At 36.7% G+C, this 14124-nt stretch overlaps 1 protein-coding gene across 11 annotated transcripts in view; it reads right to left on the reverse strand.

Annotated features, from left to right (window-relative positions):
- Positions 1 to 14124, reverse strand: part of Fili (Fish-lips) — a 603882-nt gene that overhangs the window by 35328 nt on the left and 554430 nt on the right. For all 11 annotated transcript variants that reach the window (XM_067770548.1, XM_067770551.1, XM_067770543.1 and 8 more), the window contains 2 exons: positions 13022 to 14112; positions 2422 to 2582 (listed from right to left, as the gene is read on the reverse strand). In XM_067770548.1, coding sequence (XP_067626649.1) covers positions 2422 to 2582; positions 13022 to 14047 — 1187 coding nt within the window. In that variant the 5' untranslated portion in view covers positions 14048 to 14112. The remainder of the gene's footprint in view (positions 1 to 2421; positions 2583 to 13021; positions 14113 to 14124) is intronic.

Raw genomic sequence — 14124 nt, forward strand, 5'->3', positions numbered from 1 at the left:
GGACACTTAACAAATCAGCAGGCGAAAATGAAAAAAAAAAATAATAATCTCTTCCCTATACATACTAAATTCTAGAGCAATGTTGATTCATAGAATTCATTCACACATCAAAATTGCGCTGAAGCGTAAACGAGCATTAAAACACATTGAAGCAAATGCGCTGAATGTCAATGGCAAGGCCTTGGCTGATGGTGAAGACTTGCTGAATACTGCATACAAAGATAATGATAGATAGACAGCAAGCAGACGCTAAACAGACGAATGAAGGGGAGGAAGCTATAAGGGGGAAGGCAGAAATATGAAGTTTTACAAAATCGTATGTATGTATTTAAGTGTAGGTTTGCATTTACTTATGTGCATTTGTATGTTTAATGTGTAAGCTCTTATAAGCAATGCTTATAACTGTGGCAAACTCAGACAAACAATCATACACATGACTTAATCGCAAATCAACTTGAGTATGGTTGCATCAATTGGCGCAGAAGAGAAATTTGACTTACTACAATTTAACTGAGTTAAGCAGCAGGGCAAGTATGGCGGGAGTGATGTGAAGTTAAGCAACGAATGAGATGGAATTGTTTTCATATCATATAGCATTTGCATGACATGTCACGGAATCATCATATAAAATACGGATAAGACCCGCATAATACGTGTGAAGGGTATATTAGCATATGAATATTGGCAGAAGCAAAGTCAAAGATAAACTCTTAAGTGAATGCACATTCATCAGAGCGGTTGGTTGTAACAAGCTGCTAAATTCACATAGTTCATGGAACTACGTTGATCGACTGTGCTAATATTGGTAGCGCAGACATCGTTACATACAACTGTGGTTGGTATGCATTTAAGCGTTTGCAATTTTAACAAACGTTTGCAGATTTGCAGAGATAAAGATGTGTTTTAGGGTGAGCCAATACCATTTCTTTTTTGCTTTTAGTTTAATGAAAATATTGTTCAAGACATCATCTAAAGCATCTAAAAATTTCAGCTTTACGTTTTAATGTTAAGAGATTCCTCAATACGACTTTAGATTTTCCATACAAAGAATATGGGGTACTTTCAAGCTTTAGTAGTAATTCGAGATTAAAGTTCAACCTCATATTGTATAAGATTTAATAATATATTTTCAATATAACAAAAAAGGGAAACCTATTCTGTTTGGCCCTCCCTAGTATTTAAGAAGAGTGTTCAATCAGTTATAACTTCACAGTGCTTTGAAATTCTCCACGGGATTTGCCTCCGAGGAGATTTGCCGAGCTTCTCTTCAATTTGCGTCGTACTCGTTCTTTTAATTCCCCCAACAAATGGGCAGAATGGCATTTGCAAGACAGACTAATTTTCACTGAGAAGCTTTTCGTATCAGAATTATACTCTGAGTATTTCTCAGATCATTGCCGAGAGGCCATGGTTGAGAACGCTCTGTTTAGAAAAACTCATTTCTAATTGAAAACACTTTTTTTAATTTCTGATGTTGGTCTGTTCGGACTTCAATGCAAGACCGATAAGGAGCCAACGAATCTTTTCCAAAAAAGCCAGAAACTATTTCTTTCGACTGAAGCGAGCGCTGTTGTGGTTTTCGAGACATAAATCTGGCCTGTAATTGGTTCCTAGATTGCTGAATCTGTTCTGGGGTAGTTACTACACATCCTAAAATATTTATCTTCAGTTTCATAATATAACAGTTTGTAGCTTAATATAGCATAGTGTGGCGCCGATAACGTATCGAGTATAAAGAGCGGAATGTGCCTTAATATTACGTTAATGAGCTATCTGTATTTGGCAATAAATTACGCCAATTGCGAGCAGCAACGCAGTTCAATTCCTTTTGCCTTCCCTCCGGAGACCAGCAACGGAGTTAAATTCCTCCTTATTTCCCTCCTAGTTAAGTCTGCTCTTCATTTGATTTCAAATATGGGTGCCGAGTTGGACTATCTTATTTCATTTGTATAGGATAATATATCTAGTGAATCCTATGGCCGTGGTTCCTTATATCTACTAATATTTAACCACTTCACAAATATGTTTTAAGTATTTTAGGTGTTGTATGAATATATTACATGAGTGTTACATACAAACACGTTTACTTATATGTTGCACTCCTACAGCAGTTATTGCCTGTACTTCCGCATTTGATTTCGATTTGCTCATTGAATAGAGAATATCATATGATTCCTATTGACAACATGGTGTTAAAGAAAAATGAAAGTTGTGAGTGATAAGATAAATAACGTACGAATAATCTCCATGTAATAATTCATATTTGTTATCACTGACGGAATTGAAGCAAAGAAGTATGCATTAAAATATGCTTGTATGCATTACAAAGCAATAGTTTTGTAGCGAAAATGTTGCGACATCGAAACTTGATACAGAGATAGCTCAATTAATTGCAATAACAAAATACATAAGAAGACTTACCTTGAATCAATGTGATTGAGACGATCCAAATGATTTAAATGCAACTCACGCAAATGGAACAAATTCAGGAAAGCAACTGCTGGTAGTTGAGAAAACCGATTTCCGCTTAGCGATAAGTAAGTGAGATTCGATAATTTTGAGAGTTGTTGTGTAGGCACCATCTGTAATGAAGAGATAGAATCGAAGTTTGTTAAATGTTTCTAAATTAAAAAAAAAAATCACTAATGCAAACAATGAGGCACATACATCTACTACCGAAGCTGTGAAAAGTTCACTGAAATCATTTTAAAAATTCCCTTAAAACGATAAGGATTGAGATAAAGGTAAGGATAAGGATACTGATAAGAATAAGGGTAAGGATAAGGATAAGGATAAGCATAAGGATAATGATACGGATAAGGATAAAGAAAAGGATAAAGATAAGCTTGAGGATAAGGATAAGGATGTGGATAAGTATAATAATAAGGAAGAGGATAGCACAAGGATAAGGATAAGAAAAAGAAGACAAGGGGAAAGAGAAAGGAAAGGAAAGAAGACGGAGAGGTATAGGAAGAGTCAGAAGGAGAGCTTGCGGGATAAGGGAATTTATCGAAATTTTTATTTTGCCACGACTTCATCTACTAATATCTTCAATTTCATTCGCATAATCACAGTTCACTTCAGTTGTAGATCAATTTAAAACTGTATTTGAATTTGACAGTTGACATAAGTTAATTTTGTAATGCATTAAATGATGATTGCGATGAGATGGGATGAGAGTGTGAGATTTCCAAATTACTTAGGAATACGAATACGTAGCTGAAGTTAATATTCTACAATGTATGAAAATCTCCTATCCATTCGGCAATATTGGAAACTCAAGGTGAAGCATAATTTTGTAAACGTGATTGCAGCGCTGTATGTAAGTATGTCTTACATGGTATATATACTGTATAAAGTCGTGTGCACGTAAGTATACATTTTAATATATTTACCTACTTGAGATCGTGTAACGGTAATTTGGATAGTAAATTACTCTATCTGCTTCAGGTGTGATTGCCAGCTAAGAAAAATCTATATATCCTTGAATGTATGTATAGGTCTGTTCATGCATATAAATGGCATTACTTGATTGATTGCAAGAAAAATTATATTTGAATAGTGCAGCTCAGAGTGACACACGAGTTCAATGTAATAAGAACATCGATTGAAGAAAATGATGATGATGGTAATATTGAATGTATTTGCTGTGCAAATAATTATTGATATGTGATTGGAAAATAATATAGCGCAAGATAATGGATATTTATTGCATCAAACCAGTTTCAACTCAGTCCCAACTTCTGCAACCTGCTTAATCGTCCCAGGGGTCACCTTTCTCTGCTCAGATTCGATCTCCGTCTCAAGTTTCATTCTCCGCTCACGTACTAGTTTCATCTTTGACTTTAGATGTTCACATTTAAGTGAAGCGCCTTGAAGTGCTGCTCTGGGTTGTGGTAGTCAACGAGCTGCTTGTGTATCTGGAAGCCAATGGCTAACGGGTGGTTGCCTACGCTGATGAACTATCCGCTATCCTAGTCAGGAGACAATTTTTGGGCCTCTGTGCGATGTTTTGCAGATCTCCTTGGACACTGTCGCGAGGTTGCCTGAATCAAGCATTTATTAGATATAAGATGTCCGCTTTCTGAACTCCTTTGGTTGGAGGAATACAGTTGGTACTTTCTAATAGCGTTACATATTAAGGGATAATTTTGGACAAAAACTGTCCCGCCGACCCGAACTGGACACTACAAGTACCATCAAAATATTGTTTTCAGTACAACAGACGGCGCGGCTTGGTATCAGTGGTGCTCTAAGTACAACACTTACCTTGTCATTGAATGTCATGCTGAACAAACATTCAGTATATGTTGCGGGAAAGGCGGCCGCTGTTCGGTCGTTGGTCAGGATTCGTGGTTTTGGCTATGTACTTTCTTACTTCCGGTACTCTAGCCTTCTTACCGGCTACAACTTTATTCTTTAGAGGACGGACAATTGTGCGCTGATAAATTCTCTTTATGTAACTTTCATCTTAGTCATTCCCCCGAGATAGGAATGGGGAAGGTGACTCATCTGAGGCAAGGGAACTATTTTATGATTAAGATTATCTGAGTCCCGCGGCAACTGTCAAGCGGATCTCTTAGCCCACATCGGTACAACTGTACCGGATGAAGATGGTCTTACGGTTTTGGGGACTCTGCTGGTCACCAGTGGTCTGCTCCTGCACAGATGGGCCTCGAGTTAGCTCAACAAGCGTTGGACGGACACCACTTTTTTCATTTCATCCCGGGAGCTTTGGTAAGGTAATCAAGTATCAGACAGACAATTCTAAAAATGGGTCCAGATGTACTCTACTATACTCTCTGCTTCAACTTCGGTAATGCTTTTAAAGAACTCTTCTATCTAATTCTAATCTACACACATACATACATACAGACACGACTTTTCTAGAGATTCCAAGCACGAAAGAAGCTAACTACAAGTGGGTTTCCAAAAAAACCAATAATAATACAGAGAATAGCTTTGGCCAATTTTCAGAATTTGATAATTGTTCAGATTTCTATAGAAACTTATGATATCTGGCTTATACGCGGATTGGGGGTTTTATGTGTGAAAAAGCTGCTGTTAATATTGAGTTCAATTTAGACTTACTGGTCGCGTACTGCCAGCCTTTTGGTATTTAACAAAATCTGCCAATTTTAACTAAATTGCTCATAGAATTGTGCTGTTAGGAATTTGTCGTAGGAATATAACAAGAAATTGTAGACCGAAAGTTTTTTAAGCCGACTAATTTTTGTCTCCAAAAACGAGAGCGATTTCTCAGAATGACTGCATCTGAAATTCGAAGATTAATTATTCACCTGCTAAATCGAAAAGAAAAAAGTGTTATGTATAAAAGATTTTCTACATTAGCTGTTAAGCTTTTTCTTTACTTCTTCTTTCTTACTTTCACAAATACCATAAATATTTATCGATTTTCACTTAACTTTCGAATCATGCTTAAGTATGCTCCTACTGCAATGTCAGAAATATTGTGCTTAGAGCACACCTCATTTATCTTACAACCACAAAGTGTACAACTTATATTAACCAAGAACCTTTAGAGACCAAACCATTACATAAACAGAAATAAATTCAATTCATATCTGTTATCTGTGATGGCATTGCACGTACGTAGCAACTTATGCTTGACATAGGAAATGAGAAACTGTGCTGTGTGCACACTTAAGTTGTGGAAGGTAAATGGGTTGCGTATACGCCATGCTGCACTAATAGTTGAATCGAGGCTAATACGAGCAATGTTTTTTGTATAAAGTGCTTTTCTATGAATATTTTTGTGGACTATTTATTTCTAAATGCAGTTGAAATACATTCAAATTTCGTGCATTAAAAAAGCATTTGTGAGCTTCGTCGCTTTGCACGTGCAATCTAACTACTCCACATCGAGTATGTTTTCTTTTAAAAATGTTTTCTTTAAATTATTATATTAATTTGTTGTCTTTAAACCAAGTTTGTTAGTTTGTAAAATGTATATTTTACAAGTTATATTATATTAAATTACTAGCAGAGTACCCGACGTCGTTCGGGTATAAATAAAAGCAGTACTATATAGACTAATCCCAACCCCCATTTGTATGGGAGATGCCACACCCCTTTTTCGCTATCCCCAATTTTTCCCGAGGGGGTTGGGATTAGTATTGTATACCTCCTCACCTAATTTCAGTCATCTAGCTTTAATACCTTCAGATATATTGAAAACGAAAAATTCCAGTTGTATGGGAGGTACCACGCCCCCTTGTCGAAAACTTTTTTTATATATCCTACCATAGATTGACACACTCAGGGTATGTCATGACAAAATTTCGTTCGATTCCATTTTGCGGTTTAGGCTGCAAGTCCAAACATACACACAGACATACTTTCTCAAATATATAGTAGATTATACATAGAAAACGAGTAAATTAGAAAAAACAAGTAAGGAAGGCTAAGTTCGAGTGTAACCGAACATTACATACTCAGTTGAGAGCTATGGAGACAAAATAAGGAAAATCACCATGTACGAAAATGAACCTAGGGTAACCCTGGAATGTGGTTGTATGACATGTGTATCAAATGGAAGGTATTAAAGAGTATTTTAAGAGAGAGTAGGACATAGTTCTATAGATGGACGCCATTTAGGGATATCGCCATAAAGGTGGACCAGGGCTGACTCTAGAATTTGTTTGTACGATATGGGTATCAAATGAAAGGTGTTACTGAGCATTTTAAGAGGGAGTGGGCCTTAGTTCTATAGGTGGACGCCGTCTCGAAATATCGCCATAAAGGTGGACCAGGGGTGACTCTAGAATGTGTTTGTACGATATGGGTATCAAACTTAAGTTATTAATGAGGGGTTTAAAAGTGAGTGGTGGTAGTTGTATAGGTGGTCGCCTTTTCGAGATATCGCCATTAAGGTGGACCAGGGGTGACTCTAGAATACGTTTGTACGATATGGTTATCAAACGAAAGGTGTTAATGGGCATTTTAAAAGGGAGTGGGCCTTAGTTCTATAGGTGGACGCCTTTTCGAGATATCGCAATAAATGTGGACCAGGGGTGACTCTAGACTTTGTTTGTACGATATTGGTATCAAATTAAAGGTATTAATGAGAGCTTTAAAAGGGAGTGGTGGTAGTTGTATATGTGAAGGCGTTTTCCAGATATCGACCAAAATGTGGACCAGGGTGACCCATAACATCATCTGTTGAATACCGCTAATTTATTTATATATGTAATACCTGCCAAGATTTCAAGGGTTCTTTATTTCGCCCTGCAGAACTTTTTCATTTTCTTCTACTTAATATGGTAGGTGTCACAACCATTTTACAAAGTTTTTTCTAAAGTTATATTTCGCGTCAATAAACCAATCCAATTACCATGTTTCATCCCTCTTTTCGTATTTGGTATAGAATTATGGCATTTTTTCATTTTTCGTAATTTTCGATATCGAAAAAGTGGCCGTGGTCATAGTCGGATTTCGTTCATTTTTTATACCAAGATAAAGTGAGTTCAGATAAGTACGTGAACTGAGTTTAGTAAAGATATGTCGATTTTTGCCCAAGTTATCATGTTAACGGCCATGCGGAAGGACAGACGGACGACTGTGTATAAAAACTGGGCGTGGCTTCAACTGACTTCGCCCATTTTCACAGTTAACGTCATAATATCTATGCCCCTACCAAATTTCAAAACGATTGGTAAATTTTTGTTCGACTTATGGAATTGAGAGTATCCTAGACAAATTAAATGAAAAAGGGCGGAGCCACGCCCATTTTGAAATTTTCTTTTATTTTTGTATTTTGTTGCACCATATCATTACTGGAGTTGAATGTTGACATAATTTACTTATATACTGTAAAGATATTAAATTTTTTGTTAAAATTTTACTTTAAAAAAAATTTTTTTTTAAAAGTGGGCGTGGTCCTTCTCCTATTTTGCTAATTTTTATTAAGCGTACATACAGTAATAGGAGTAACGTTCCTGCCAAATTTCATCATGATATCTTCAACGACTGCCAAATTACAGCTTGCAAAACTTTTAAATTACCTTCTTTTAAAAGTGGGCGGTGCCACGCCCATTGTCCAAAATTTTACTAGTTTTCTATTCTGTGTCATAAGGTCAATCCATCTACCAAGTTTCATCGTTTTAGCTTCCTTTGGTAATGAATTATCGCACTTTTTCGGTTTTTCGAAATTTTCGATATCGAAAAAGTGGGCGTGGTTATGGTCCGATTTCGTTCATTTTAAATAGAGATCTGAGATGAGTGCTCAGGAATCTACATACCAAATTTCATCAATTTACATCAAAATTTACTCAAGTTATCGTGTTAACGGACGGACGGACGGACGGACATGGCTCAATCAATTTTTTTTCGATCCTGATTATTTTGATATATGGAAGTCTATATCTATCTCGATCCCTTTATACCTGTACAACCAACCGTTATCCAATCAAACTTAATATACTCTATGAGCTCTGCTCAACTGAGTATAAAAAAAGTTCAGACCGTATAGCCGACCCGATTTTAAAACCCATGACGGTTTATCATCAGCGATCCACACATTCAAGGACTGACCTTTAGCGCATCAGGCCGTCAATGCACTTCGCAAGTTTCCATTTGTAACTCATTTTCTATTGTTTGATGTGTTTATTCTTTACCACCGTCAATTGAGTGCGCCAATCAGGTGCTATTATCTCATTAGACGAGGATTTTTGTTGCAACCCATATGGTTTTTCTTTAAGCTCTTGCTTTTGTTAGAGTTCTAGGATGGTTTTGCCGTAGACTTTAAGTATTTAATGTTATGTTTGCTTCTACTGGTCTGTAAATAATTAATTTTTATACTAATTTGTTGTTTTCAAGACCAAATTTGTTATTTTTGTAAAATGTATATTTTAGAAGTTATATTATATTAAATTATTATACATAGAAAACGACTAAATTAGCAAAAAAAACAAATTTCATAGATCGTATAGCCGAATATTTCAAATATTTTTTTCTAACTTACTCGTTTTCTGTGTATAATAATTTAATATAATACTAGAAGACCCGGCAGACGTTGTCCTGCCCCAAATTACGCCTATCTGCATACATTTTAATAAGCTTTTTCCGTCTGACTCTGCCCTCCCCTTCTTCACTTTTCCTAATCCTTTTATTCACTCCTCCCTCCGTCTTTTTCGCTTCATCTATCTCCATCTTCGTCTCATTCTATCTCTTTCTCAATCTCCTTCTCTCTTTTCTCTTCTCCCAATTCCTTCTCATTCTTCTGCATCCCTTATTGCCTGTCCCAGAGGGTGGTATGTATTTATTCCAGTCCCAGTCTCAGTCCCACTCCGAGTCTCAGTCCCAGTCCTAGTCCTAATCCCAGTCCCAGTCCGTCTCTAGATAATATATTACTCTGTACTAAAGCACTCATCAACAGCTTTCATTTGATATCCATATTGTATAAACACTGTCTAGGCATTCACTTGCCCACGTTTTGGCCTATATCTCGAGACCCTAGTCACCTAGGGGTATGAAAATTACCCTCTACACAACTAAGGACTCTCGTGAATTAAAAATATGTCATAGTACCTCTAAATCGCGGGCCCCTCAGAACCCCCCCCCCCTCTCGGCGGGCCTGGTGATGTGTTATACTTGATATCATTCACTATAATATGTTTTATTGATAAGCAGGTTGTTTAATTAAACAACAAGTATATCCGCACCACCTGAAAATATGAGTGCCACTGCGTTTACGTAACATTTTATTATTACGTATACACAAATAAAAAAATTTGCAATAAAATAATATTGCGACTATAAATTGAGATATAACCTATCATATCTCTCAAGTTGGCTCAAACTACATATGGGATGCAAAACAACTTCAAAATCGGTTCAGTAGTTTAGGAGTCCATCGCGCCCAAAAATGTTGTGACACGTGTTTTTTATATATTAACTTAACTTGTAAAATATTACTTACTTACTTAATTGGCGCTTAACCGTCTAAACGGTTATGGCCGTCCAACAAGGCGCGCCAGTCGCTTCTTCGCTCCGCCAACCGGCGCCAATTGGTCACACCAAGGGAGTTTAAATCGTTTTCCACCTGGTCCTTCCAACGGAGTGGGGGCCGCCCTCTACCTCTGCTTCCATAGGCGGGTTCCGATAGAAACACTTTCTTGGCCGGAGCATCATCTTTCATTCGCATAACATGGCCTAGCCAGCGCAGCCGCTGCGTTTTAATTCGCTGGACTATGTTGATGTCTGCGTATAGCTCGTACAGCTCATCATTAAATCTTCTTCGGTACTCGCCATCGCCAACGCGTAGAGGTCCATAAATCTCTCGAAGAACTTTTCTCTCGAACACTCCCAAAGCCGCTTCATCTGCTGTTGTCATGGTCCATGCTTCTGCCCCATATAGCAGGACGCGTACGATAAGTGACTTGTAGAGTATGATTTTCGTTCGCCGAGAGAGGACTTTACTTTTCAATTGCCTACCTAGTCCAAAGTAGTATTTATTGGCAAGATTGATTCTTCGCTGGATTTCAGTGCTGATGTTGTTGCTAGTGTTGGTGCTGGTTCCCAAATAAACGAAGTCTTTTACTATTTCGAAATTATGGCTGCCAACAGTAGCGTGGTTGCCAAGGCGCATATGCGCTGACTCTTTGCTCGATGACAGCAGGTACTTCGTTTTGTCCTCATTCACCGTCAAACCCATCTTTACCGCTTCTTTTTCCAGCTTGGAGTAAGCAGAACTAACAGCGCGTAAAATATACATTTTACAAAAAGAACAAGCTTGGTCTTGAAGACAACAAATTAATATAATAATTAATTATTTACAGACCGGTAAAAGCAAACATAATGTTTTCTTTAAAGCTTAAAATTTCGTTTACTTATTTAATAAAACGAAAAATTATTTAACAAAAAAATCTTAAAACAGCTTACCACTCTACATACTCGCATACATACAGCGCTGTAGTCATTCAATACTTCCTCTACCAATTTATTTCCCGAAATACTTTTAGAGTCGTAATTCTCTTTGGTATTTCAACATATTATGAGATTTTTCCATGTTCACCTCTGCTACCAAATAATGTTTATGAAATTTTATGTTCACCATAAACACGCCCACTGCTTTGTACTCGCCTTTAGTCTATTTCGGAAGCGCACTCTACGGATTCCATTTAGTTATCTTAGTTTTATTGGTCTACTTTTAGGGGCGTTGCTACTGAATTTATGTATTCAAGTGGTGTTGCAAGTTTAAAGAGGCAAATGTGCAATATAATATTGCAAATGGTAGATATTAGTGCTTAGATTGTTAAAATAGAAACTTAAGAACGTAAGGATATTTTGAAAACTGAGTTAATGTAAGTAAATAAATTCTATTTCAATTTAGTATGAGAGTGATTGTAGATCATTATTTCATTGCCTACTTTTAGGGTCATCTTTATTCACTTTTCATATAAAACTATGAATTTTTGTTATATATGGTATTTATATATTTAGACGTGAAGCAATGCTATTGATAAAACATTTCTGAGCAAACTTGACCTTGTCTGTTGCCGTTTGTTGCATTGGACAACTAGCAGTACACATTTTTTTCTCATTGGAGAAGTAGAATTGAAAAATTTTTTAGGTGATTTTTAGAGGTAGGGAAAAGCGTCATATACGTAGATGTAAGACCAATCAAATTTCATGTCACTGTTGTTAACTTCACTGCAGAAGGGCCCTAGACTTTGTTGGATTTCAGGGGGTAGGTAGGCGCAATTCATAGCTTTCGCAACCCAACTGTCAACCTCACCTATTCGAGGCGAACCCTTTTACAAATATACATGTATCATACACATATATAGCAGGCGAGGCTCTGGCCACCCCAAGTTCCTCCTGGAACAAGGGTTCAATGTGGTCATAATTTATCATTCCCGATAGTACCTTAATGATGCTTGCTATCGGAAAATACCGGATCTGTATCCGGAAAAGGACCATCAATATCTACAACACTGGCCATAATCTTCGGGCAGTGTTATTATTGCTACAACAACGTTGTTGGAAGATATATTGAGCTTTGCTTTATAAAATAAAATACGAGCTGCCTTAACATATGGAAATCGTACCAAAAAGAGTATTCCACAGGCAGTATCGTGAATCACTCACTGCTCAGAGCTCAGCATCCAGCTTGTTGAAGCATAATCAGTTTGCTGTGCATTAAATGCCATGAGCTCAAATTGAGTGATTTCACTCCTAAAACCCCCAGATTTTATGCAATAACGCTGTTAGCATTTAAAACGCATATAAGAAAACCCAGTTTATATTTTGCAGTCTCCCGCTGCCATTTCAATCTACAAAAAAACAGAAAAAGTGCACCTAACGATATGATTGCTTAATAGGGGTGGCATACATCTAGAATAGCCTCATACACTTTTCGAGAATTTTGCAATAAACTTGCGTAGAAAGCTAACAGCAGAATTCAGTAAGCGGTCTCTAGTGGCTACTAGAGACATTTTGGGATGAAAATCAATTTTGAGACAATTTTCTATTCTGTTAGCAGTCTCGGATCTCCAGTCTCGCAAAACAGGTCACTAAAATTACAAAGAAAGTATGACAATTATTTGCCAAAAACGCTTTAAAGGTAATAATTTCATCGCAAAGAAAAAATTAGAAAAACAAAAAATATAATAAAAAATCAATTTCAATGTGCCGACACTGAAATTCGGACCTCCGAACAGAATTCCAAACAGAAATTCAAGCTAAGCCAGAAGAACGCGCAATTTCAAGTTGGCAAAATGTAGCCTCATATTATTTGCTAAAAGTATGAGTTTATTGTTTTTTTTTGGTGTTTTTTTTTCTTTTTTTGATAAGAATTATGACTTTCGGTTACTGAAAACAGATATCATCTTAATTCGTTAGAATTGTCTTTAATAGAGAATCTCAAATTTAGAAACTGTTGAAGAGACTGGATTACAAAACTTATTTTAATCTTCTATAAATTTTTTATAAGCATGTTTTATGTTTTTAAAAAATTTAAGCGTTTTTAAAGCAACTTAAGCTATTTACTTCCACTTACCGTCAAATTATTATCAGCCAAATCCAAATGCTTCAACGCCGTCAATCCCTCGAAGGCACTCAAATCAAGCTCCGATATCACATTTCCTCTCAGCGTTAACACCATCAACTCACGCAATCCCTCAAAGCTATCATTGCGCACATACTCCACCAAATTATCGGATAAATCTAACGATTTCAGCGCATGCAAATGTTGCAAATTATTCGATGGCACATCCAAAAGTTGATTATTTTTAAAAATCAAAATTTCCAACGACAACAAATTACGAAAACAATTATCCTCTAAACTAACGATGTTATTATTTGTCAAATCGAGTTTTATGAGCGCTGTCAGATTGTTCATTGCGCTAGGATGCGCTACTTCAATGCGATTATAGCTCAAATCGAGCAACAATAAATTAGTCAAACCCTTGAATGCATCTTTTTGCAAATCGCTTACCGAATTTCGACTCAAATTTAATGTACGCAACTCTTTTTGATATTCGAAATTTTTCGAACCCAATGTTTCTATGATATTCTGCGAGAGATCCAACACTTCCAATTTCATATAGAATGGCAATGTAAATTCAAGATTACGTATTTTATTTTGTGTTAAATTAATATATCTTGTTTCAGGATTTAACTGTATTGGTACATCCTCGAGCGCTGCATCCACGCAATACGCACGACTATTGGCATCAGCGCTTAAGCATTGACATTTGCCTGGACAAAATGCGTACGTTTGTGTGAGTATGCTGAGCAGCGTTAGTGTACAGAGTAGTAGGAAGGTTGTTAAAGGTCGGTGCGTTAGGATGGGCAGGGATATTCTATTGTTTTTTATTATGGCGCTTTGTTGCTTCTCTTTCATTTGTTCTCTTCCCTGTCGTCTTCGGTGGTTCGTGCTGCAGTTCAGTCCGTTTGATTTGAATTTATTAGTTTTTGTTATTCTACTTTTCTCCCATCTCACTGGACTTGTGTATGCTTTTTGTGTCGGCATTCTGCTTTTTTTTTGGTTTGTTGGATGGCTTTCATTTGAAATATATCCCATTTTTTCGTATGTGCTTTCTAACTTCTGTGCTTAATTAAGCATTTACGGTAGGTTCATATTGTGAGCTAGAAAGAGAA

Source organism: Eurosta solidaginis, chromosome 3 (genome assembly GCF_040869045.1).
Source record: "Eurosta solidaginis isolate ZX-2024a chromosome 3, ASM4086904v1, whole genome shotgun sequence".
NCBI lineage: Eukaryota > Metazoa > Arthropoda > Insecta > Diptera > Tephritidae > Eurosta > Eurosta solidaginis.